Here is a 23,921-nt window from a genome sequence, read left to right as displayed (position 1 = left end):
GTCTAAAAGAGGCCTAAGTCTCTGCAAAGCGCCGAAGCTAAATTGGTCAGCCCCCTCAACCGTACTCCGAGCTGAAATAAAGGTTATGATGATGATGATACATGAATGTGTTGAAACCAGGTAGTGTAGATGCGGTACTAGGTAGAAGCATGACTGTAGATGTGAAGCTAATTTAGGACTGTGTCGAATAGATGGAGGCCTGTGTAGATACAGGGCTGTGTAGATAGAGGGCTTGATAAGTTCAAGTGAAGACGGACAGGAAAGAGGGAGGGAGAGACATGCAGCAAAGGTCGTCATGAATGGGAACATGTGACACGCTGTCAGGCCGGAGCCTATATGTGGCATGTGCCTGGACCGCTAGGCCAGCAGGCGCCCCCAGTAGATACAGTACATGGTATTGGACAGTGTAAATACAGGTCAGCGTCGGCGTAGATACATAGATACATGTAGATCAGACAGTACTGTTCTGCATGGTGCAATGGTTTCACGTTCAACACTGTTGAACTGCAGATTTTAAGGGAGTAGATGCTCTGATGCAATGTGTAGGCTGTGTCTTTCACACTCTTCCTACAGTACTCCCGTTCTAGAGGTTGCAGCACACTTCACACAGCCAAACATAAGAGCATTTGTCTGCGTTGGCGTTCACACACCAACACACAGCACATACTGTACACCTTTCTCTCTATGTTTCTCTGCCCACTGCCACTGTAATTCTCAGTTGTCACTTAGCCAGAGTGTTTTACTGTGACATTCAAAACCTGGTTTGAAGGAAGACCTGTCAAACAGCATTCAAAACAAAAAGTTTCAGGCAAACAACAAAAGCAGATGCACCTGGCAACTAGGGAAGGCTACAGTAAATCCTTTCTTGCTGCTGCCGTGGGTTGGTATCTAATCCGAGGCCCTTTGCTGCATGTCATCCCCTCTCGAAAGCCATTCATGGCTCTCTACTATACTATCACTAACAAATAAAGCACAAAACACTGAAAAGTTAACATAATCTAAAAAAAACGAAATAAGAACAAGAAGAACAACAACTTGTAGGCAAAGCACAGCAGTGCATTCAATGTCACATTCTTTATCAAGACCAGCAAAACAAAGCAGAGACAGCTTTTTAATTCAGCACACGCATTTAACATCCTGCGATAGAGAACAGGTCTTTTAGTTTTAGCTTGTTCCACTAAGAGTTATGTGCAGAACGTGTTCAGTACACGAAAGCCCCCTTTCCCTTATTCATGAGACTGGAGTCAAAGGCTGTTGGTAAATTAAAAGGCATTTATCAAAAGAGGGAGAATGCAAGTAAAGTATAAAGTAACCTTGAGAGGCTACTCTGAAATGAACACACTCTGACTCTGAGCATGTTGGTAAAGGATTCCTTCCGTTTTGCATTCCTGCTTTAAATGTGAGGCACTTTGATGTTGTAATTGCCATGCATGCATGTGCATACTCATGCACATGCATGAGTATTCTAAATGCTGCGTTCACCGTGGCATCTACAAAACATACACATACAAAGCACATAAAATATTGGTCACTGCGTCGCTGTTGAAGTGTTGATCAACATGCTCCATTGACAGACATAATTAGTCCCCCCCCCCCCCCCCCCAATAACAAGCAAGAATAGTGTGAAGAGCGAAGGTGAGGGAGAGCAAGGAAAAAAGACAAATCAAACAGTAACATATCTAGCAGGTACAGTATGTACATGAGGTTAGACATCATGTGCATGAATATAGCAGCAGGTATATACAGTACATGATATTAGACATTACAGACCATCCGCACTGCCAGCGATGCGAGCGAACTAGGAAACGAATTAAAATACATGTTTTTCAATGAGACTGTCCTGACCAACGTGCCGTGCAGCGACGTCGTCCACCCCTCCTATATTCGCTCGCAGAGTTTCTATTTGAGTAGCCTCAGAAACTGCAGGCGTTTTGTTTATAAAGGGAAAAAAGCCTGGGCGAGCCAAGCAGGAAAAGTGGCATAGGAGTGGGTGTGAACCTTATATTTTGCGTAAACCAATAACAGTGCAGAGGGGCGTCGCTCCAAATTTGGCGACGTCTGTGTTCTCCGCTGCGTTCTACTGGGGTGAGGAGGGGAGGAGCGGGGGGGGGGGGAGGCGGGCTCATAGGTTGTTAAACCAATAGGAAGTCTGCGTTGGTTTACAGCGCAAGTTTGTTCCACCCTAACCTGACTCCGCCAGATTGCGGCAGTATTGAGTTCACAAGTTCCCTCCTCCTGCCTGCATCTGGGCTCTCTCAAGCAGAAACGATAAACCGGAAGCAGCGGGACAAAAATGATATCTCCATAATAATTTCGAGTTGTAGTCTTGTTAGGTTGTGTTTACATTTGCACTGTGGCAGCGCTTCAATACGTCATCAGTATCGCGTTGATCCCGCCTCTAGCGGCCGCATATCTCTCTGGTCAGAAATGGGTCGGAGTACATCGTCTCTGCCCGAGAGGGACCAGATGGGAGCAGGAGGAGGAACTCACTGCTGCCACCAGCTGGCGGAGTCAGGTTAGTTCCACCCCTCTATGCCCAGAAAAGCATAGGTCTCTTTCAGGCTACTATTTGATCGAGGTTTCGCGGCCATGTTCCGCCCCAAACACTTATTATTATTATATATTATTGGTTGAGATCTACGTGCTGGTTAAATTTGATTAGTTCAGGCAGAAACACCCATACAGTAACCCTGCTGAGTTGACCTTCGACTGAATCCCACTCGGAACTGATTACAACATACTGCCCACTCTCTGTCTATGAGAACTGATTCAGTAAGTTGGCCTGGTAGTTCAAGTTCATGAATTTACTATCCCAAATGGTAGATTTGGTTTGCATCACATAAATAAATAAATCCTACAATTGCTGACATTGTATCCCTTTGCTATACTGAGTATTCTTCTTCTCTAAATTCCAATTATCCCCTATTCCCATCATCTCAGTTTTTTTGTAAGGTGAAACCTGACTAATGAAAGCTCATGAAATGTAGACGACCTTTAGATGACAATAGTCATAATGACGGCCTAGCCTGATTGTCTGCCTAAGCCAATGGGAGTGTAGTATGATTGCCTGCCCCCTAAGCTATGCCACACGCACCGCGAAAGGGCTGATTTCCGCACCGCCTCCGCACCGCAGCGAGCAAGCTGTACGACTGCAGCGCAGCCTCAAAACATTACATGCGTTACTAAAATCATCATAATAATATGGGGGGAAGAGACAAGAGACAAAGACAAAAAGGGGGACAACGGAGACAGCGCCTGTTTCACCTGACACATTATTACTATGTAATCATTCCTTGTTTTTAAATAGCTTAGAGATGATATATTATGGCTTGGAGCCCAGTCTCCAAATTCCACCACTTTTGCAGCACCCTGCATGAACGCATGCATGTAAACACACTCTATGCAGTATGCACACTCATATATGCACAAAAAAACATGCACACACTTTCACACATTCGGGACGCTTGCAGGCACTCGTTCGTTCATGCATCTACACACATATTCACCCATAAACATCCTCACATAGAGTAAATCCGTAAACATGCACACACACAGATTTAAAGTGAGCACAAATAGGACATTTCTCACAGCTACTGTATATCAAGACTGCCAGCTTTCTCCTTAAGGCAAAGTACCCTCATAACTAATTCACCATGAAGTGGGTGTAGGTTACATAGCCTCACAGCCTCCAATAGGCCAAATAAACCACACCACCTGAGTGCCTCGACCCCTACACATGATGTGGGCAGCACGCACTTCTGCATGCCTATGGAGTGTGACGAATTCTGTCAGCACATTAATGTGGTGGTAAAGCATTATTCATGCATAATTCACCCTCGTGCCTACATTCTGCATTGTACATTTTGAAATCCCTTTGAAGTTAATTTCCCTCCCTTAATAAACAGGGAGGTTCGCTGCATTAACTATACTGTGTGCTTATGACCGTGTTTCCATGTTAGAGAAAGCGGCACCTTTCCATGTTAATTCCACTGTATTCAGTGCATTGACATTACAGTGCCACGTAAAAGCTCTAAAGTGTGTTTTCTCACATGGTGCAGATATCAGCCCAGTTGTTGATGTGTTCATGGGCAGTTCTCTCCCCCTCTCATCTTCTCCTCCCCTCCCCTCAATCTATTTATGATAATGTATTTCTGGGAGACGTCTTGGGGGATGTCAAATGAAGCTGTGCCTGTGAAAACAAAAGCCCATGGGACTGAAAAATCATGCAAAAAAACCTCCCTTTTATTTCCGCCTTCAAGGTGCATGGTTGAAAGGCCAAGCTCACAGGGACGTTCACGTGGTGAAGATGGAGAGGCTGTACTTCAACAGGAACCATGGCTTAATTTAAACAAAGAACTACATCTAAGTGAATATCTAATCAGTCTGGAGTGAGTGACAGCAGATTAAATCAAGAAGGATTAGTATGTCTTCCATCAGCAATAACACTATGCCCTGAGAGTATTTCATTAAAGGAAAGCGGGATAGATGGATAGCCAGCATACATAACACTCATACATACATTCATACATAGGCTAGGTAGGTTTGAAAGATGGAGCGATAATGAGATTTAGCAAGAGAACAGATTGGGAATGTATATTCCTTATCCAGGTTGACAATCACCTATTATGCATCCAGTTTAGCCCTTGAGCTACAGTATCTGTCTGTGCTTTGGGAATTAATTAGTAAGTCTGTGATGGGGAAATGAGCCTGATTCAAAGTCAGATTGTCGTCCCCCCCCCCGCCCCCATTGCACCCTTCCTTCCTTTTGCCCAAGACCACCTTTGATGCTTTTTGCCAGCAGCCACTCTTGTCATCGATATCTCTCTTCCACAGAGACTGTACAGTAAAGTGGCTTGTAAAATTCCTCCAATGAGGACCTCATGGGCACAAGGCGTTATAAATCACAGAGCCAACAAACAGGCAATGAGTGCTGAGGAAATATGGGCTCTGAAATTGTCAGCCCCCCCGGCCCCCCCCACCCCCCATCCTCTATCCCTGGCTGTTTTCTGCTTCAGTGCACAATGTATTCGTTTATATTTACTGTAGAGTGCCAAAGCCTTCAAAAATAAGTTGCTTAAAATCACTTTCACCTGTCTTGTTAAGGTTTTTAATTGACAACATGAATTAACACAATGTTATAGCAATTTTGGAAAGATTTGTCCTTCTAAATATTTTGTCTCTATAAAATATATCCACTCTCTGATGGGTTACCCCCTGGAGTTGTATTTTTGTGCAAGCTGTTATAACAATAACATAATAATAATCGCAATATTAAAATCTAGTTTTAGAATTAAGTTCTTTGTACAGTACATCATATAGTGTTTTTCTTAAATCCCACTTTGGACAAAAGTAGGGCTACCTGCAACTGTGTTAGTGATTATTATTGTAATTGTAAGAATACACATCTACAAGCTCACAACGCACCATGGTGCTATGGTTGCAATGGTTTTTCTTTTTTTCCTTTCTTTTACTTTCCTTTCCACTATAATGACATGCCCAAAATATGGTTCGATTAAATTAAGAATCAATTAGCTGGCTCTTGCGGTAACCCTTCCTCCTAGCCACTGAACTGTGGCTTAATACCATTGTCAGATTGATGGCAGCAAAGTGACTCTCCAGGACACTCCATTTATGCTGATATTGACACACAGGCTGTTGTCTGCCTATGTCCAATAATTGCATTTCTGACACTCCCTCCTTATCGGTTAGAAAATCATAGCTCTCATCTTAATTTACATACTGTAAACGTGATGGATGATGCAGAAACCTTTGAACAGGAAAAATAAATGTGTCGGCAATGTGCACACAGCTCTGAATTAGAATGAGATAGCACGTCAAGTTGCTTTGAAGATGTCATTATTTGTATGCATGCAGTAGCCTTGTTTGAAATGGGTTGAGCGTGAGAAAGGAACGTGACTCTGACAGCAGTGGAGATTTGTGGGGTTCAGCACAACGCTCTCGAGGGGGTTGGATTTCTCCCTAGGCTAGCCTCCAGCATTGACTCTCATGCTTGAGGGAACACTGAGGGAAGCCTCTACTAGATAGACCTGTCAATGACACCCCAAGGAATTCTCTGTTTCCGGCCGGGTGACTTCACAAGGGCAATAGTCAATATCCTGGAAGTCACAACTTCTCAGAAACTGACGTGACACTTTGTAGCCCCAGTCCTAGCTGTAAGACAAATATAACTGTCATGTTGAATTTCCACCCTCCAAAATCAGATTCTACTACATGGACATGCCCCTTTTACATAGTACACTGGTTTGACATCAATACAACAAAAATGAAGAATAACTGCTTGAGCAACTCAGTAGCCCAATGGCATCATGGGCTGAAATGCCCCTGATCAGCAAGTCCCCAGTTTGATTCCTGGCCGGCTGGATAATTTTGCTGTATGCCATTCATCCTCTATTGTCTTGCCACAAAGGCCGAAATGTGGACAAATTTGTCCACAGAGACTGTGGTTATACTAGTCAGCTCCCATATTTGAATGTATGTCCGTGTATGTCTGTGTGTAGGGCATTGCTGAAAATGATCATCTGTGGTCAGCAACCTTCCCCGGGTAAATGCATAAATTATGATGTTAGCTTGTGCAAAAGGACTGGTGCGTTATCTATTGACTATCAATTCATTACATAGTACAAAATCAGCATGTTAAAACCACATGCTGATTAGCTCTGTCTACCTTAGTGTTGAGATGTCAATAATCTGATACGATCAGGAGATGTGGAGAAAACAAAAGCTCTCTGCTTAGCAAAACATCATGTGGAAAGGAGAGGTGGACCAACCGCAACTTAAAGCGCAAATAACATGCATTTTAAAACTGCTTTTAATATTTAATATCATATTGTCTATGTCCCTCAAAGTTATTTCTAATGGTTTGAGCCTCAATCACCACTCTGATATAACCAGTCCTTGTCATTTCTTTCTGCTGCTTTTCTGGACTTTTGAAAGCAGCACCCCCACCACCCTGAGGTGGTGGGGGTGCTGATATGCAGATTATTTAATATTTGAGTCATTATAATACTGATGCTAGATAAAAAAAATTGAAAAAGTTGAATTTTATGTTATAGGTCCTTTAATAATCTAATGCTCATTATCAGTTCTTTTTTTTAGACTGCATATTAAATCATGACGGTGAGATGTGGTTTTAAATCTTCTGTTTTGGTACAATTAAACTTGACCTTGAACTTTGACCAACACAACCACTGGCGCGCAGATGAGCACACAAACATTTGGTATGGTTATAATTTGGTAACATTGCGTTGCATGAAAATGAAAACGGCATTTGTTGGAAATGGAAACTAGCAACGACACCTGCGTTATCTGCGCCTCTTTGCTAATTGTGAGAAAAACATTGATTTCACTGAAAGGAAGTGTGTTCCAATGAAGGGTTAACTTTTTTTCCTTCTTGTTTTAGTTATTTTTCTTTGGCTTTTTCAGCCTTTATTGATAGTTTGAAAGTAGACAGGAAATGGGGGAGAGATGGGGGGGAAGACACGCAGCAAAGGCCTTCGGGATCGGGAGTCGAACCCGCGGCACGCCGTCAGGCTGGCTCAGTGCTGAAGCCTAGGTGCCCGGACGGTTGAGCTAACCGTCCGGGCCAAGGGTTAACATTTTGACAGCCATCATCCATTGCTTATGTTTTCATTGGCGAAGGTACCTTTTTCCCTGTTTACTTTTCAACTAACCTACAGTAGGAGGAGAAAAAAACACCTCCTTGGAAGCATACAGTAGGCAGGAAGCTGTAGTGATTATGCTGAAAAGCAGGTCACAAACAGTATTCGTAGCAAATTGGGCATTGCAAATGATGTGAGATGAAGGGTGCAATTCAAAGAAATACATTTGTGCTGCCTTTGAGGGCCTTTCTCCAAACCCTGAGTAGCACCGGGTGCAGATGGAGGAGAATAGATGAAAGCCCAGACACTGGGAGACTATGGGGAAAGTATAGTGGGCATACATGCGAGCACCAGTGTCCATCACAATACAGCATCATTTTTTGTGGTCCCTGGATGGGAGGTGAGCGGGCCACCAGGATAAGCATAATATATCATGCTCATTTTATCTGATGGCTTTGCTAACTGGATTTTATTTTTTATGTTGTATTATTTACTGCAAAGCTCAGAGCATGCTATATACACAAAGCAATGTCCTTTTCCCTGCCACTCATGGATGTCAATTTGACACCGTGAAGATAAATTCACATCTCCAAATAGCCTGCTACTGCAGGATTCAACGGCTACGGCTATACACATTACAGTACATACGCACTGCCAATGTGAAGATGCCAGATGACACTGCAGTTATATTTCCGCCTCAATTTGAAAGCAAATAGTAATGTGAATAAATAAGAGATGAACAAACTTTAATATATGCACATCAACATGGGTGCTGGGGCAATAAAGACTAACGTTGAGAAGAAATAGAGCCAGCACTCCAACTCTAAGTAAAAGATCGACTTTATTGTTAGTCCATGACAACATTTCGATCCTTCTGGTCTAGGTCATACAGGGCCCTGGGGCCACATGCGGCTCCCACCTTCACTTAATGCGGCCCGCAGGTTAATATCGTAATACTGATATATTATTGATTTCAGCTGTTACAATCCCAAACGTACAAACACGACCCACTTTAATTACTTAAGTCTATAGTAGTAGCTTAATGACTAGTATTCAAATTGTATTGTCTTTTTTGTGTCAAATGTATTTGTAGTTAAGTTCATAAAGATAAGTAAACTAAATGCATTTGAAATTATATAAACGTTAGTTTTCAGGATTCCAACTAAAACAGTAATTTAGTATTCCAATTAAAAAATAAACAAAAATAGCAGATATACAAGGTGAATTAATTTATCTCATCAAATTAGGAAATCAGAGAAATCATGTTCGTCAGGGGGGCCAGTAAGCAGGTCATTTTACAATTTACCTGTCTGATTCACATTTTCTCATTGATACCCAAGTGAAGTTATGGAATAGGTTTGACGTTATTATCATTTTTTCTGCTACAGTTCCGAAACAACCTCAGATGATTTGCGTGACTGTCTTCGGTACATGTTGGGATAATGATGCCGTCAAATCCATCAGGGTGAGTAACCATTCCTTCCAGATACTCACTGGGTTTACCATTGGTGGATCATTTCATGCAACATTAAAAGATGAATGAGCAACAGATTCTCCGACTGCTGCAAAGAATGAGGATTCAGCTAATGGATCTCTGCACACTGAGCAGTGTGTGAGAGACTAGCCTATTCTAAGAGTTGCAGTCTACCACTTTATTAATGTGACAAAGCTTTCAGAAATGATCGATGGCACCAAATTAAAACCAACGGCAGTAGTCAGTTCTCTGAGTACAAAATCTAGAATACAATTTATCTTTCAGACAGATTGAATGACGAACCTCGCATAAAAAAGCATTTCTATGTATGAAAGTGTTTTTGAAATAGACTAATCTAAATCACCATGTCGTGCAGACTAGGATGTTGTTGTTTTGACTGCATACTTCAATGTGTAGTGTTGGACCTCAATTCTTATCCAGAGGACAGGGACTGCGGTTTTCTGTTGTCTAATTAAATGGCTTAGAATGAGAACAATGAATGAAAAGCAGTACTTAGGATTCCAAGCACCAGGGTGCTCGGGTGGCACAGAGGTAAAGTACCTGCCCACCACTGCGTGCAGAGTCTAGGGGTTCGAATCCACCAGTCCATCCGGCTTTGTCGAATGCCCTGTCAAGCTCAATTGTCACGTGTTCGGGTGATATTTGTCACTGCACGTACTCCTACGGGATGTGGCGGCACCTGTCAGCAGTTAGTGTTGGGCGGAGGGCGGCGCTGTGTCCTCCCGGTGGGGCCGCCTCACTGGCAGGTGAACCAATAGGGTACAACAACAATGACAACACACAGAAATGTGTGTGGGGAGGAATTAATGACAAAAAAGTCAAAATGATTACTCTAGTAGTAGTCTATTAGTACACAGTTAGTATGTCCAGGCGCAACTAGTCTCATGTAGCCAGACAACTATTCCACAATCTCCAAATGCTATATAGTCTGGAACTAGACCTCCCGAAATCCGAGTAATCTGTTTTCCGTTCACAAGAATATATTTTAGAGCTTATTTTTTATTTCCATTTCTGCTAAGCAGCAAGCTATATGTTTAGATTATTTATGTTAATATTAGGATACATTTGCGCAACTGTACACTTATCTAAAGCATTTGATACTGTTAATTATGATATTCTTCTTCAAAAGTTACTACACTATGGATTTGCTGGAATCACTCATACATGGTTTTTGGTGTAACCACTCCTACAACTGGCTTTTTTGTGCAGAAAAAATGAGCATGGTTGCTATGTTCAAAATAATTTCTGACGTAATTAAATCACACCCGGGTGAACTGGATGACCGTAGCAACCATGCTCATTTTTTCTGCACAAAAAAAGCCAGTTGTGAAATCACATCCGGGTGTGATTTCATTACGTCAGATCAGAGCTGATCAGGCTATATAATACCTTACCTTATATAATACCTCACATCACATAATACCTTACACCACTCAGTTCACACGGGTGTGATTTTTAATTATATTCATAACCGTCAACAATTTGTTAGCATCAACGGTAAATCATCAGAGAGTGCCTCCTTAAAATGTGGGGTCCCCCAGGGGTCTATACTAGGACCACTCTTATTTCTGATTTATATTAATGATTTGGCTGCGGCTTTGTCCTTCTTGTTTCCTGTACTCTTTGCAGATGATACTAATTTATTTATTTCACATACTGATTTCTCAGCTCTAATGGCAAAGGCTAATCACGATCTTGAAAATATTTCAAAATGGTTTAAATTAAACAAATTATCACTGAACATAAAAAGATCGAATTTTATTATATTTACATCAAAAAATAAAAAGTATTGTAATTCTAACATCTGTCTATAGGAGATGATCCAATTTCTCAGGTTACATCAACAACCTTTCTTGGTGTAATTATCCATGAAAGACTAAGCTGGACAAACCACATTAGCCATGTCTGTAAGAAAATATCAAAATCTATTGGCATTATTGGCAAATTCCGTAGTCTGGTAAATCAAAACCGTCTCCCAACTCTTTACTATAGCTTAATTTATCCATATCTTATATATTGCAATATCATTTGGGGAGCTACTTATAATACTCATCTTCACAAACTCCACATGTTGCAAAAAAGATTCTGCAGGTTTGCCACATACAGTGATTGGTCTGCTCATTTTGCCCCTCTTTTCAAACAACTCAATATTTTACCAATTTTTAATTTAAATACATACCAAACCTGCAACTTTATTTTCAAAGTATTGTTCCAGCCAGTTTCATTTTCTTTGCCATGTAAAAACTTTTTTCAGTTCAACAGTGATGTGCACCATTTCAATACGAGACAGGCAAATCATTTACATCTCCCAAAGTTCCGAACTGGTCTGTGTCAGTTCTCCATCAGATACAGGGGGGCCCAGCTATGGAACACCTATACAGCAATCTCATCAAATTCTACTTCATTGAATAATTTCAAACATAAGTTTAGGACCCACTTAATTGACCAGATTACTTAATTATTATTTCTTTGTATCATCTCTTCTTTTCTCTAATCATGTCGATAACCAATAATTCTAATCATGTTCTTGTTGTTTTTTTGTTTTGTTTTGTTCTTGTTTTATATACTGCAATTATGTCTTCTGGATGTTCTATATCTCTTATACAATGTTTCATTTTTGATTTACATAGGTAGAGGCCTCGTATAAGGCCCTTGGGCTTTTTTGCCTCAGCCTAGCACTTTACCCCTCTTCAACACTGTTCACTGTGTTGTTTTTTATATTGTGCTGAATAAATAAATGAAATGAAAATGAAAATGAAAAAAACAGAAGTGGGGAGGAGGCTTCACTTCCGCTTTAAATTGTACTCATGATCAGAGCTTCCGTGCTCCACAGTGTATGACGGAAGCATTTGAAAATTGTGAGAGGCAATCAGTGGTTTGTCAGTGGTTGCTGGGGCACAAAATGTGTTTAATTTTCGTATTATTTTGGCTCTCAAAATATTATGTCAGGTGTCTTGCGGCGCGATTTCTCGTTGGTCATGTTGACCATAGTCAGTTCTGTTCATAACTCACCATTTGTTTTGTAACTCCAAGTAGCATTTAAACTATTGCTTAAAACATTATATGTTCCATATCCCATAAGCAACGGGCAATAGTTGGCAGGAGCCAGTGCGACTCTATTGCTCAAGCGTGTATGTGCATGCCTGTCTGTGTTTGTAAAACAAACAGTGCAGCTGCATTTGTGATGACCCATATGGGCAGAAGTGAAAGCTGTTTTGGAGGTGTGCTCCATAGGGGCCCCTCAACATGTGATTCCACTTTGGGTGTGATCGGATATTACATTCATGATACATTTTCTGAAAGGAACTTGAGAAAGGGCATCCTGTGATTGTATTTGTGTATGTGTATTTTGTGGTCACGCAACCACAGAGGTCATAACAGCTTGAAACAACAGTACAAATCCCTAAATTGGCTGGTAAATGCTTCCTATCCCATAGTGATGTCCTTGTGTTAAAGAGGAGAGAGAGAGAGAGAGAGAGAGAGAGAGAGAGAGAGAGAGAGAGAGAGAGAGAGAGAGAGAGAGAGAGAGAGAGAGAGAGAGAGAGAGAGAGAGAGAGAGAGAGAGAGAGAGAGAGAGAGAGAGAGAGAGAGAGAGAGAGAGAGAGAGAGAGAGAGAGAGAGAGAGAGAGAGAGAGAGAGAGAGAGAGAGAGAGAAGCAGGTTTCTCATCTAGAGGTCAAATAGGTTCTTCCTCTTCTTTCGCCTTAGTTAACATTGACCAGTCACACCAGCCCCATCTCCACTGGACTCAGCATAGAGCCCTTTCTTTCCTTATTCCGCGACTGGTGACCACAGAAAGACTGTGCTATTTTTGTCATAGCAGACCTGCAAATACTCCAACCCACAAAACAAGAGATGCTCGCGGACTAAGTGTTAATATGGTTAATAAATCAAATGACAGTGTCCATTATCGTCGTCTGCTTTTAGATGACATCAGTGTTGCTGTTAGGCTTAACTGAGCTCTTATGGAGCATTGCAGCTGGCTTGTTAGAGGAGTATTGATCACACTTCTCATTAGTACTCTTGTCAGGAACAGGTCATTCCTTCCCCCTCCTGAGTCAAAAGGCTGTTTTCCAATTTCCACAACCATGCGTCACTGAGGCCAAATTAATCTGTGCCATGCCTCACCACTCTGCTCTGTTCTGTGACAACATTGTTGTCTACAGTTTTGTCATTTGTGTTTCTTCTGCAATGGACATCCCTTCAAAAAACTACAGTAACCTCAATAATAATGTTTGCTGGTTTAGGAAACCTTGTGGAGAATCCAGAAATGGGTATGGTTCCAACTGTTCCACAGCAATCTGTGCGCATGTGTAAATGCAAATGCAATGGCTATCAGAACCGTGGTGCCGTGGAAAAGCCCTACATTTGTATTTTGCTATTTGGCCTCGGTTCAGCTTAGCAATGAAAAGTCATACAATCTATTCTAGACATTGCCTTTTAATTTACACGCACATGAATGGCCATATTTTTATTCTCATGCCAACTTGGCAAAGCATAAGCGACCCTTTACATAATGTTAAGTTCAGATTCGATCTCTCTATTGGTTAATGTATGTTATACTGTACCTCGATCCAATCGCTCTATTTGCTTGCATATGGCTGTCATAACTAGAGCGTGGCCCTTTCAGTAGCAAGAGGAAGACAGAGGATGCAAGTGATTAAGGAACAACCTCAGCTGTGCATGTCAAGAGTGTAAGTAGTAGAGTGGTGGTGTGAGGCAGAGGCACAGTAGAACAGTAACAAAGGTGAGGAACACAGAATGCAACAAGAGGGTTGGTTGAGTGCTGTGTAAGACAGGGGTTCTCAACGTTTTTGGCCGGGGACCCCCGGAAATGCTTTGGCAACGTCTCGGGACCCCCGCCCCGCCCCCTCCCGACCCCCAATATAAATTGACTGCTACAATAACCTTAACCCATTTTGGGCGGGAACCCCTTTTGGTGTTTTAAGCATTATGTTATAATTTAGCTATTGAAAAATAGCAGATCTACAAGCTCATAGCGCGCCACCGAGTGGCGCGCTATGAACTTGTAGATCTGCTATTTTTGAAAAATCGTGAAAATAAATTTAAAAAAAAATATATATATATATTTTTTTTTGAAAATAATTTGGGGACCCCCTAAAATAATTTGGCGACCCCCCGAGGGGTAGCGACCCACGGGTTGAGAACCCCTGGTGTAAGAGACACATTGATACTGTGAGGAACTGTGTTTAGTGGGACACCGCAATTAAGGGACTGGATGGATTTATATCCCCCTCAAGTTTGATGTTTCAGTTATTGTCTTTGTATTCTGTGCTAACAAAATAACTGCTAAACAAAGCTGAGGAGTGTAGGACAAACTTAATAAGCCACCTGAAGATCCGACAACCTGAAATGTAGTGCTCCTCCAGACATGATGTCAGAGAGAAAGATTGTGAAAGCAAATTGCGATCACATCTGAGAATCCAGCTCTGGGCAACTGGGTGTAGTGTACAATAAGCCTCGAGTCATAAATCAGGTTGCACTGTAACAAAGCTGTGTTTTATTTAGAAATCGGATTCTGCACCAGTCCTCACAGTTACAGGTGTACGCTGCCCTGAAGATGGAAACTGGCGGCATTGCAAGTTCAGCATCGATCAGTTATTGGCCAAACATTGTGTGCATTCCTACTACATATCTTGATATAGCACGTTTTGCTTAATGTTGCAAGAGACACAATGACACTATCCTTGGCTTCTGGCTTTGGATTAATTGTAGCCTATCTAATGCAGTGACTGTGGTTCTCAAACCTTTTCATGTTTATTGACCCCCTATAATAATTTGTATTTGGCTGCAGATTCTATGTTTGTGATGTTAAAATGTAAAAAAAAAACCCACTATATACAGTCTCTCTCTCTCTCTCTCTCGTTCTCTCTCTATATATATATATATATATATATTAGGGGTGCACCGATGCATTGGCCGACAATCGGTAGGGGCCAATGTTTGCCTTGTTAACTGCCATCGGCGCATCGGTAAAAAACTTGACTTTCACCGATGGCAGTGGCCGATGGTCTGCTCTGCAGGCAAATCCAGTAATACACCCTTGTATGGAGATGTATAGAGCGGCTGCGTGTCGCTCAGTGTACTGCCACTGAGTCTGAGTGATATTCCTCCTCCCCGCACGAGTCGTGCGGGGAGGAGTACAAACTTGTCTTCAACCGGGATTTCAGTTAATGCACCATAGATTGTGTGTAGGACGTTTCACGCAAATTGCTCAAAAATCCAGGCAGAAAATCAGGTATAAGCATTTTTCAAACTGCTGAAAATGGCGGAAAATCTGAGGGCGGAGCTTACTTGTCAAAGTGACAGATGTGTTCCCCATGAGTCAAGGGACATATGGAAACAAGTGCCATGAGTTTTGGCCAAATGAGGCATGAGTTAAGCCTGTTCAAAGGTTTCATTTTCAAAAAATTGCTATAGCGCCCCCCTTTGGCCAATTGGAGTAAGACTGCTTTCAGTGCTATTTGGCATGACCCTCTACTATGCTGTAAAGTGACATAAGCATATGGCGCTGCATGTATGTATTAGAGGCAGAAGAAGAATTTTCACAAAACAGCCATTTTCATTGGCTCATAAAAACTTCATATTTTCACTTAAAAATATTTTTTGTCCGTATAGGTCCAAAGTTCATGTGTAGAAGTTTTCGTGCATTTTGATCAAAGATCCTGGGAGGAGATACATTTTAAATGTTTTTCATATAATTCTAAATGGCGGGTGATCTAAAGGTCAGAGGTCAAAAGTCAGAACACGAAAGTTGTTCGGCATGAGGAGACACATAATTATGTGTATCAAAGTGTCATTGTCAACGGTCAAACGGTTCATGAGCTATGCACGTTCAAAGTTAGCATTTTCAATTGAGCGCTATAGCGCCACCATTTGGCCAATCGTCATGGGCTTCGCATAGTCACCGTTTGGCATGGCCCTCTACCAGATTACTGCGTTTCGCGAAAACCGACTGCACGGTTCAGCCAGAACAGCTATTTCTGGCGGAAGAAGAAGAAGAAGGAAAAAAAACACAAAAACAATAAGAGACCAAAGTCACTTCGTGACTTCTTGGTCCCTTAAAAAAACACAAAAACAATAGGTGACCAAAGTCACTTGGTCCCTTAACAAGTAGGCTACTCGTCCGTATAAGCGCCCATGGGCCGTTATTTGCAAACTTAGTCAGCCTCATTTATATTACCAGGCCTACACAGCGTGTTGAGTTTGCAGCTCTCCTATTTTCTGCGCGCCTCTCACCGTGGCCTCACCACCTCACAACAGCACTCCACATCCCCAAAAGAATCATTCGTGCCATACTCAGCCTATGCACAACCGATTGTTTTAATTCAAAGTGGTATATATTCTGTGAAATATAATTGTCATTCCGTGTATCTACAAGCTCAAAGTGTTGCTTGCAGATCGTCACCATGGATCCAAGCAGAGGTCCTCACAAGTCACAAGTATAAGTAAAACACTGCCACCACAAAGTCCTCAGCGCAATGGCCCGTTGCGCAATAAGTTGAGATATAACTCGTGCCATACAGACAATCCTCAACCGATTGTTATAATTCCAAGTGGTATATATTCCGTGAAGTATATATTTTCATTGGGTGTACAAGTCATGTTTTTTATATGCCTTTATCAAATGATATAGAGAGATGGTAGGGTAGTGCCCAGCCCAAGCCCTGTTAGCCATGCAGCCTGAGCTGTGGTGTGCTTGCTAGGCCTAGACTCTCTCAATTAGGTAGGTTAATTTCACTGATGTGTACAACCTTTATTCAAATAGTTGAAAATGTATTCATTAAAAAACTGAGCACATGTATTTTTGATCTATAAGGCCAAACCTCATTTGAAAGAATATATTCAGAGTATATGACAGCCTTTTAAAATCTTTATAATATTAGAATTGTATACAGATGTGCTACCAAACTAATTACATCACAGTCTGTTTGCACAAATCTGGGTCAAATCAATTAAGCAGCAGGAGCTGCCTATAAGCTCCCATATTCTCAATATTAAATCAAAAAGACTAAAGACTTTGCCTGCTATGTATGTTTATCATACCTTTTAATTTTGCACTAAAAACATGCTCGACAGGAACTGTAGCCAAATAATGGCCCGGTGCAAATAAATAACCGCCTACTGCCAATATAAGCCTATAGTTCCCCGCCCGGGGTCCAAATCGATTTTGCATATTAACAGCCTGGGCTACTATTTGGAAAAATACAATATATATACAAACATCTGCATCGGTATCGGCTATCAGCTAGATTATTTTTTTAACATCGGTATCGGTATCGGCCAAGAATTTCCACATTAGCACCCCTAATATATATATAATATATATCACATTTATTTTTAACGTTTTTGAAAATAGCTCATCTACTATCTCACAACACGTTGCGACGCATTGTGAGCTTGCAGATCGGCTGTTTTCGAAATAGCTGATAGACTTTTGTGGTCAAATTGATTTTGATGCAATATTACCCCTGGGGGTCAACGGACCACACTTTGATAACCACAATCTCTACGACATGTATTCAGTATTTTAGCCGTAACGTGAGCGCCCCCTCCAGAGATACTTCCGGGTCCTGCTTTTGTGTCCCCATAGAGTTATACTGTGACGCTCGTCGGACTAAATCTGAGACGAAAACAACCACAAAAGTCTCATTTTACCGCTTTCCTCGCAACAACAAAGCTGCTGCTCTCCCAAATCTGGCTGTGACAGGCCGTCTGCCCCACACGGAATACTATCGCCATTTTATTTCATTGTGTCAACTAAATCCTCATTAATTGCAAACTAGATTCAACATACTCAAGCCTGCACACATTCTAAATATGCCCCCGAAATATTGTACTGAGCAAATGGACTGTTACCACCTTCAATAATAATGATAATAATAGTCTTTATTGTCTCCACATCATATATTTTCTTTGTCATGGACACAACATTAATAATTCTATTTGAGTTGGAAGCATTAAGACCCATTTTAACCCTCAATGGCTTCCTTTCTGAAAAATAACGTGATTGTAAAAAGATTCACGCGTTTAGATATTCTATTTACAATGAGATGCGGACGGGAGCTGGTGCCACTTGGACCCGGACGTAACGTAGCACTACAAAATGACGTCAGACTTAAATACTGAATACCAACACGCATAAATTACCTAAATACACACCCCTGGGCCCTGGCACAGTAGGCAGAGCGGCTAAGAGAGGGGTGCTGCATGCCGTTTGAATCAGCCCTGCCAGGGAGAGCTTGTGGCAAGCCGGGGAGGGAGCAGCATTGTTTATGTTGTATGGGGGAGGGGGATTGGGGGGTCGCTAGCACTGATGAGGCAGTGCAGCAGACTGTGTCTAAAGCACGAGCTGTTAGACGGCACATCACGTCTCCCCGCACCAGCATCCCTGCCGGTTGTGTGCACTGTGCAGACAGAGAGACAGCCCAACAGGGGGAATTAAATCCAGCATACGCAACATGAAAGCCCCATCAATTCACACCTGCTGGCTAAGGTCTGGCTAAACCAACACACCTGTCACTGGCACTGCCCTCTCTCACAACTCAAGGTTAGTTCAAACCATCAAGGCTCAGGAAACTGGGTCAATACTCTGGTCACTCTAGAAAACATGTGGACTAATGCAAGTTAGTCTTAATTTGTTAAAATAATGTGTGATACCTGAGTGTATTAGGATATTGCACAGCCATGTTGTATGTGTAATAGAAACACATCTATATGTGTAATAAGTACACAGTGCTTGTACAGTGTCACTGTGACATTTGTACGTATATACAGCATGTGTATGCAGATGTTTGCTTTATATGGATAATATCTTGTATCCATTATGTGTGGAGTGTGAGACTTGTGTTGTTGGTGATCTAAATCAAGTCTAAATCAACTTGACATGGTACTGAAAATATTCATCTTAATAGTTTCTGTAAGCACGGTTAGGTTCTGGATTGTTATCCGAGATGTTGTTTTTATGCTGCGCATGTAAATAAATAGTATTTTATCCCTGAGAATTGTTTGGGGGTGTACACAAATTATTTTTAAACATGCATGCTTGGATATCAGTGCCCATTTCTTGTTAGTATATTTTTTTGGTCCTGTCTGGCTGTTTGTTGTGTCTATAAATGTTTGTTTACTTCTGGAGATTGGCTCCTGCAGGCACAACAGCCACCAATTAGTAGCAGTGTGAAAGAATTAGGGGAAATGACTCAATTAGACTAGTTTTCCCACTAATTGCTTCAATAAAGCTCAGCCTAAATGGTAGAAGGTGCCTGAAGATGCCAGCTGAGCTCCCCTAATATGTCTGTCCTGGAGAAGCAACGCTTTCTATAAAAACGTTGTGCAGTGTTCAAATATACAGTACTGCCTTCCCCCCTCCCCCAACTTGAGAGCTGGGTGAATTCAAGGGCAGTGATGAAAGGAAAGAAAACGGAAGTTGTCATGCTGCACTTACATTCTAACAAACTACATCCAAAGTACCAAGATTAAATTAACTACTGCTAGGATGCATTGGCAGCAAGAAATCATCTCACTTGTTTTGGTGCTTGGAGCCCTGCAGATGTGCGTGGTACTGTGCCACGGAATTCAGTGTGACACTGCAGACTTCACAGGTGTAACTTCGTTTCAGACCTGGAATTAAAGACAAATGGGGAGACAATAAATCAATATGTTTCAGACATGAATTACAAATATTTGAACACAGCATACAGTATGCATAGGTACAGTATATGCTCTCCACTTACAGACTATATCAAATCATCAAACTACATTTTACATGCCCTGGTCATCTGACCTAGTTATGCCCATTGTGTCAGTTCCCCTAGCCACCAGTTGCAGCCAGGTGCCTTGGCTTACACAGTGCCCATTGTTTGACAGAGTACCCGTCCGTCTGTCTCTGCATGTGTCCCTTTCATGCCCATATATGAAGATCTCTGTATTTATCTGTGACTGTGCATATGTCCCTTTATGCCTATGATCTATGTATCTGTCTGTCCTTGCCCCTTTTATGCCCATGAGACGTAAAAGGCTATATCATCATCATCATTTTTCGACTGCGGTCGAGATCATGGATTTCACAATACCACGCCAGACTTTCCGGTCCTTCATTACCATCCCCAGTTCCTGCTTACTAATTCATGTGTCCCTAGCGATGACATCGGGGAACGACAGTTTTCTACTTCTGGTCTGCTTTGAGGCAGGATTCCAGAGAAGGGAAGATATAACCTCATTGTCAGCTCTGTAGCAGTGGCCGGCAAACTGTGTTCTTCTGGATTGGACTAGTGAAGAAACACGCGGGGAAGGTTGCCGTATATTAGATTAGTCGATGGGTGGCTCTTCCAAGACACATTCATACACCGATTGCGGCGGAAGCCATGCAAGGCACCAATCGGGACATCGGGAGCAATTTGGGGTTCAGTGTCTTGCCCAAGGACACTTCGACATGTAGACAGGAGGAGCTGGGATTTGAACCGCCGACCCATGGATCATTGGACGACCTGCTCTACCTCTTGAGCCACAGTCGCCCCGCTATTGTTAAATATCCAACCAATACAGTACAAGTGTACCCCTTGTTGGGTTAAGTATCACTCGTCACTATATAGACCTAATAACCACGTTTGATTAGTCATACAATGAATTGTGATTAATGCTTTAAATGTGTTTTTTGGCATTGAACATATTCCCTGAAGAAGACCTCTGTGTAAGGTCGAGACATTGGTCTCCTATGATATTTACTCAACTAAAACTAGACTGACATGCTGATTAAGAGTTGATTAAGAGTTGCTGTTTCCACTGCATTGTGTCTTTAGGTTGCCTTGTTTATTGTTGTTTTGCTCTTGGTATTTTAGTATTTGTTTTGTGTACACTACAGCACTTTGTTCAACACCATTCTATTAAATGTGCTTTATAAATATAGTGGATTGGATTGGATTGAAACTAAACATTTTCATATGACTAAAATATACATTTTATTCAAAAGACTATGACTAAAACTAAATCAGAATTTGCTGTCAAATCAACACTACAAGGTACAGTAGCCTTGTGAGAATAGAGACAATTCCAAAAGTAACGTTGTGTGGATACGTTCACGTTCACGTATCCATCAACAACCACATGTCCTGAACACTGTCATTGAGCAAGGCACTGGACCTTTTATCTGCTTGTCTATTGTGAATTGCGATTGAAAAGGGCATCAGTTAAATGTATAAAATGTAAATGCCGCTGCAGTTAAAGTGGTCTGTGTAATTGCTGTCATGTATTATTAATGACACAGTGGCATGATAAATGGTCCTCACATTTACCTTGTTCTCACAATTGAGTTAAGTCTCCCCAGAAACATGCCTTCGAGCAAATGGCCAAGACAAAATAAATGTCTTGCCCTCCTCCACTGAATCAAATTTCTGCCAACATTCTTGAGCCAAATCTGTTATTAACGATCATTCAGTTAATATTAAAGCACCATGGTATCAAGCGCTGCAATTTAAAACACACTATTATATCTTGAGGAAAAAAGTAGTGTCAAATTATGTTGAAAATGTGTTATTTGCTAACAACTTACTTCTGAGATGTCAGTGTCAGCTGTTTTCCACCGTTTTGATGAAGGGTAATATCCCCGTGGGCGAGACAAGCAACTCACTTTCATTCCCTCCATCTGTTGATTGGCTGAGCCATAACCGTGCTGTCAAGACGGCCACCACTGGGGTCGGAATTTCAATTTGGTGCGAGCATCCCCTGACGGGCTCGCAGGCTGACATTAAAGTGCTGCGCCAAGCACCAAGGGGTGTGCTCTGTGGTGGCCCTTTTGACAACTCGCTTCTCAAACACTTTTTGAAAAGGTGAAAGATTGTGCGATGGACCACGGCATCCATCACTGCCAGCTACCTGCAGCACTCCCCACCCCCAGCTGCCGCCCCGCTGCCTTGGTACCACCCTACATGAACGATGGAACACCGGGCGGGCACCTGCCAGGCCTCTGTAAATAGCTCACCTCCATCACCACAATTTCCTGCGCTTTCTGACGCCTCCCTGGTGCGTGGTGGGATAGTCATTTGTTTTGGTTAACGTGAGCTGGTCCTTCAACCCAGGAAGAGGGTAACCAGTTCGGGAGTGGAGGTGTACTGAGGAAAAATGTTGTCTGTGCTCTCATTTATTTGGATTAAATTGAAGCTTTCCCAAACTGAGAATATAGAAACAGGTTGCGAAACATATGGAAAATACTGTCTGCAATTCAGCCTATAATTTGTCGACTTGCCCACACTATTGGTGCCTTGTAGTCTTGAAAAAATAGCAAATTAATAGAACATGGCATCTGCTATTTTAGATTACGCTGGCCTGTTCGCTCTCGAATAAGCCAGAGACTGCAGTCTCTTATTGAGGTGGCTCGATTTAGTAATTGCGCTAGGTATCTGTGGCCAAATCTCTGGTTGTCTCAATTAATTGAGATTTATTGCCTCAGCCTTTTGGAGGGAACAACAAAGGGAAGGTAGCGTCATGATCGATCAACAGTGTAATCCTCTGATTGGATTGTTTATGAGCGTAGTAAAGATGGTTTTGGGTCCATGGGTCATGCTAAATTAAGCAGGAACCATCTGCCCTTTTCAGATGGTTAATTTTTTAGTTATCCCCCTCTAAGCTTCCCTCACTGTAATGTAGTGCCTAGGCTGAAAGAGCATAATATTATGCTAGCGTTGGGACCCCACAGGAGCAATTGTATGATGGCTCAGGGCCGCAAGTTGGTGAATGGTTTTCACAAAATAAAACATATTTCCCCTTCGAAGTTATAAAACAGGAACAGCTGGTATCTAACCACAGATAGTACTGGATAGGCTGTCTCTGGACACATGTATGAAACAATGTAATATCATATACAATTAATGCCTTTTGAAAGGAAAGTTTAGGTCGCCATTCTTAAAATAGCATAATTCACCAGATCACAGCGTATGTCAAAGAGAGCCTTGAAATGTGTGGTCTTTCCTTATTCTGTCATCAAATCCAATGTCTTGAATTTGTGCCATTTACCAGATGACTCAGTGTACTTTGAACAGAAAGCCATCCCCTCCTCGTGGCCTCTTGAAGAAGAGCTTGATCAGCTCTGTAATTTGCATCTGAGCCAGCTATTAAGACAGTAATAGATCTAAATTATTTTAAGGTCAGGGTGACTGGTGAAGTTGGCACAGTAGCTAGATAAATTGCAAGGGTCCCCAGGAAATAGCAACAAGAATATACAAGTGGTGGAGAGATGGAGAGAGAGAGAGAAAAAGAAAAACGACACAAATGACACTTAATGTCACTTCAATTAACTGATGCATTGCACCTGGAAATACATAATGTGTTGGGCTGACTGATATTTTGACCATAGCCAAGGCTGTCAGTGTGGAGGGCCATGATCACTAAGAACCACATCTGATGATTTGCCCTTATGTGACCACACTATGTGGAATAAAAAATGTCATTGACGAGAGTGATGTGAGACAAACCAGCCAGTTCATGTCACGTAATGGTGATGCCTAATGTATGTGTTTTTAATGATTGAATGATCCGTTTAACTGGTTATATTTGCAACATGGGATGGGACGTGGCATGTAATCATTCCACAGTCGATGGAATGTAGCAAAAAATATAAATATTAAAATAATATTTTTAAGGACAGGAATGATTTCTATTAAGTATTTAATATTTTATTTTTAACCGTTTGGCCACCAGGATTAATTAATTCGCTGCAATTCATGCCAGGATTTCCCCCCGTTTTACCCTTATTTTGAAGAGCCAAAACCCACGACCGGATGTTACTTTTGTTAC

At 41.8% G+C, this 23,921-nt stretch overlaps 1 protein-coding gene across 3 annotated transcripts in view; it reads right to left on the bottom strand.

The window, feature by feature from the left end:
• The window catches only part of LOC306934672 (zinc finger matrin-type protein 4-like), a 125,118-nt gene that overhangs the window by 3,628 nt on the left and 97,569 nt on the right, over window positions 1-23,921 (bottom strand). For 2 of the 3 annotated variants that reach the window (XM_079517341.1, XM_079517342.1), the window contains exons 6-7: window positions 19,658-19,754; window positions 9,545-9,853 (exon numbers count right to left, since the gene is read on the bottom strand). In XM_079517341.1, coding sequence (XP_079373467.1) covers window positions 9,775-9,853; window positions 19,658-19,754 — 176 coding nt within the window. In that variant the 3' untranslated portion in view covers window positions 9,545-9,774. Of the gene's footprint in view, window positions 1-9,544; window positions 9,854-19,657; window positions 19,755-23,921 lie in introns of those variants that run through there. The other variant, XM_079517343.1, reaches the window with a different exon arrangement.

The sequence above is a fragment of the Electrona antarctica genome (genome assembly GCF_951216825.1).
Source record: "Electrona antarctica genome assembly, chromosome: 12".
NCBI classification, from domain to species: domain Eukaryota; kingdom Metazoa; phylum Chordata; class Actinopteri; order Myctophiformes; family Myctophidae; genus Electrona; species Electrona antarctica.
The sequence above is the reverse complement of the archived record's forward strand: the minus strand, read 5'-3'. Positions and strand labels throughout refer to the sequence as shown.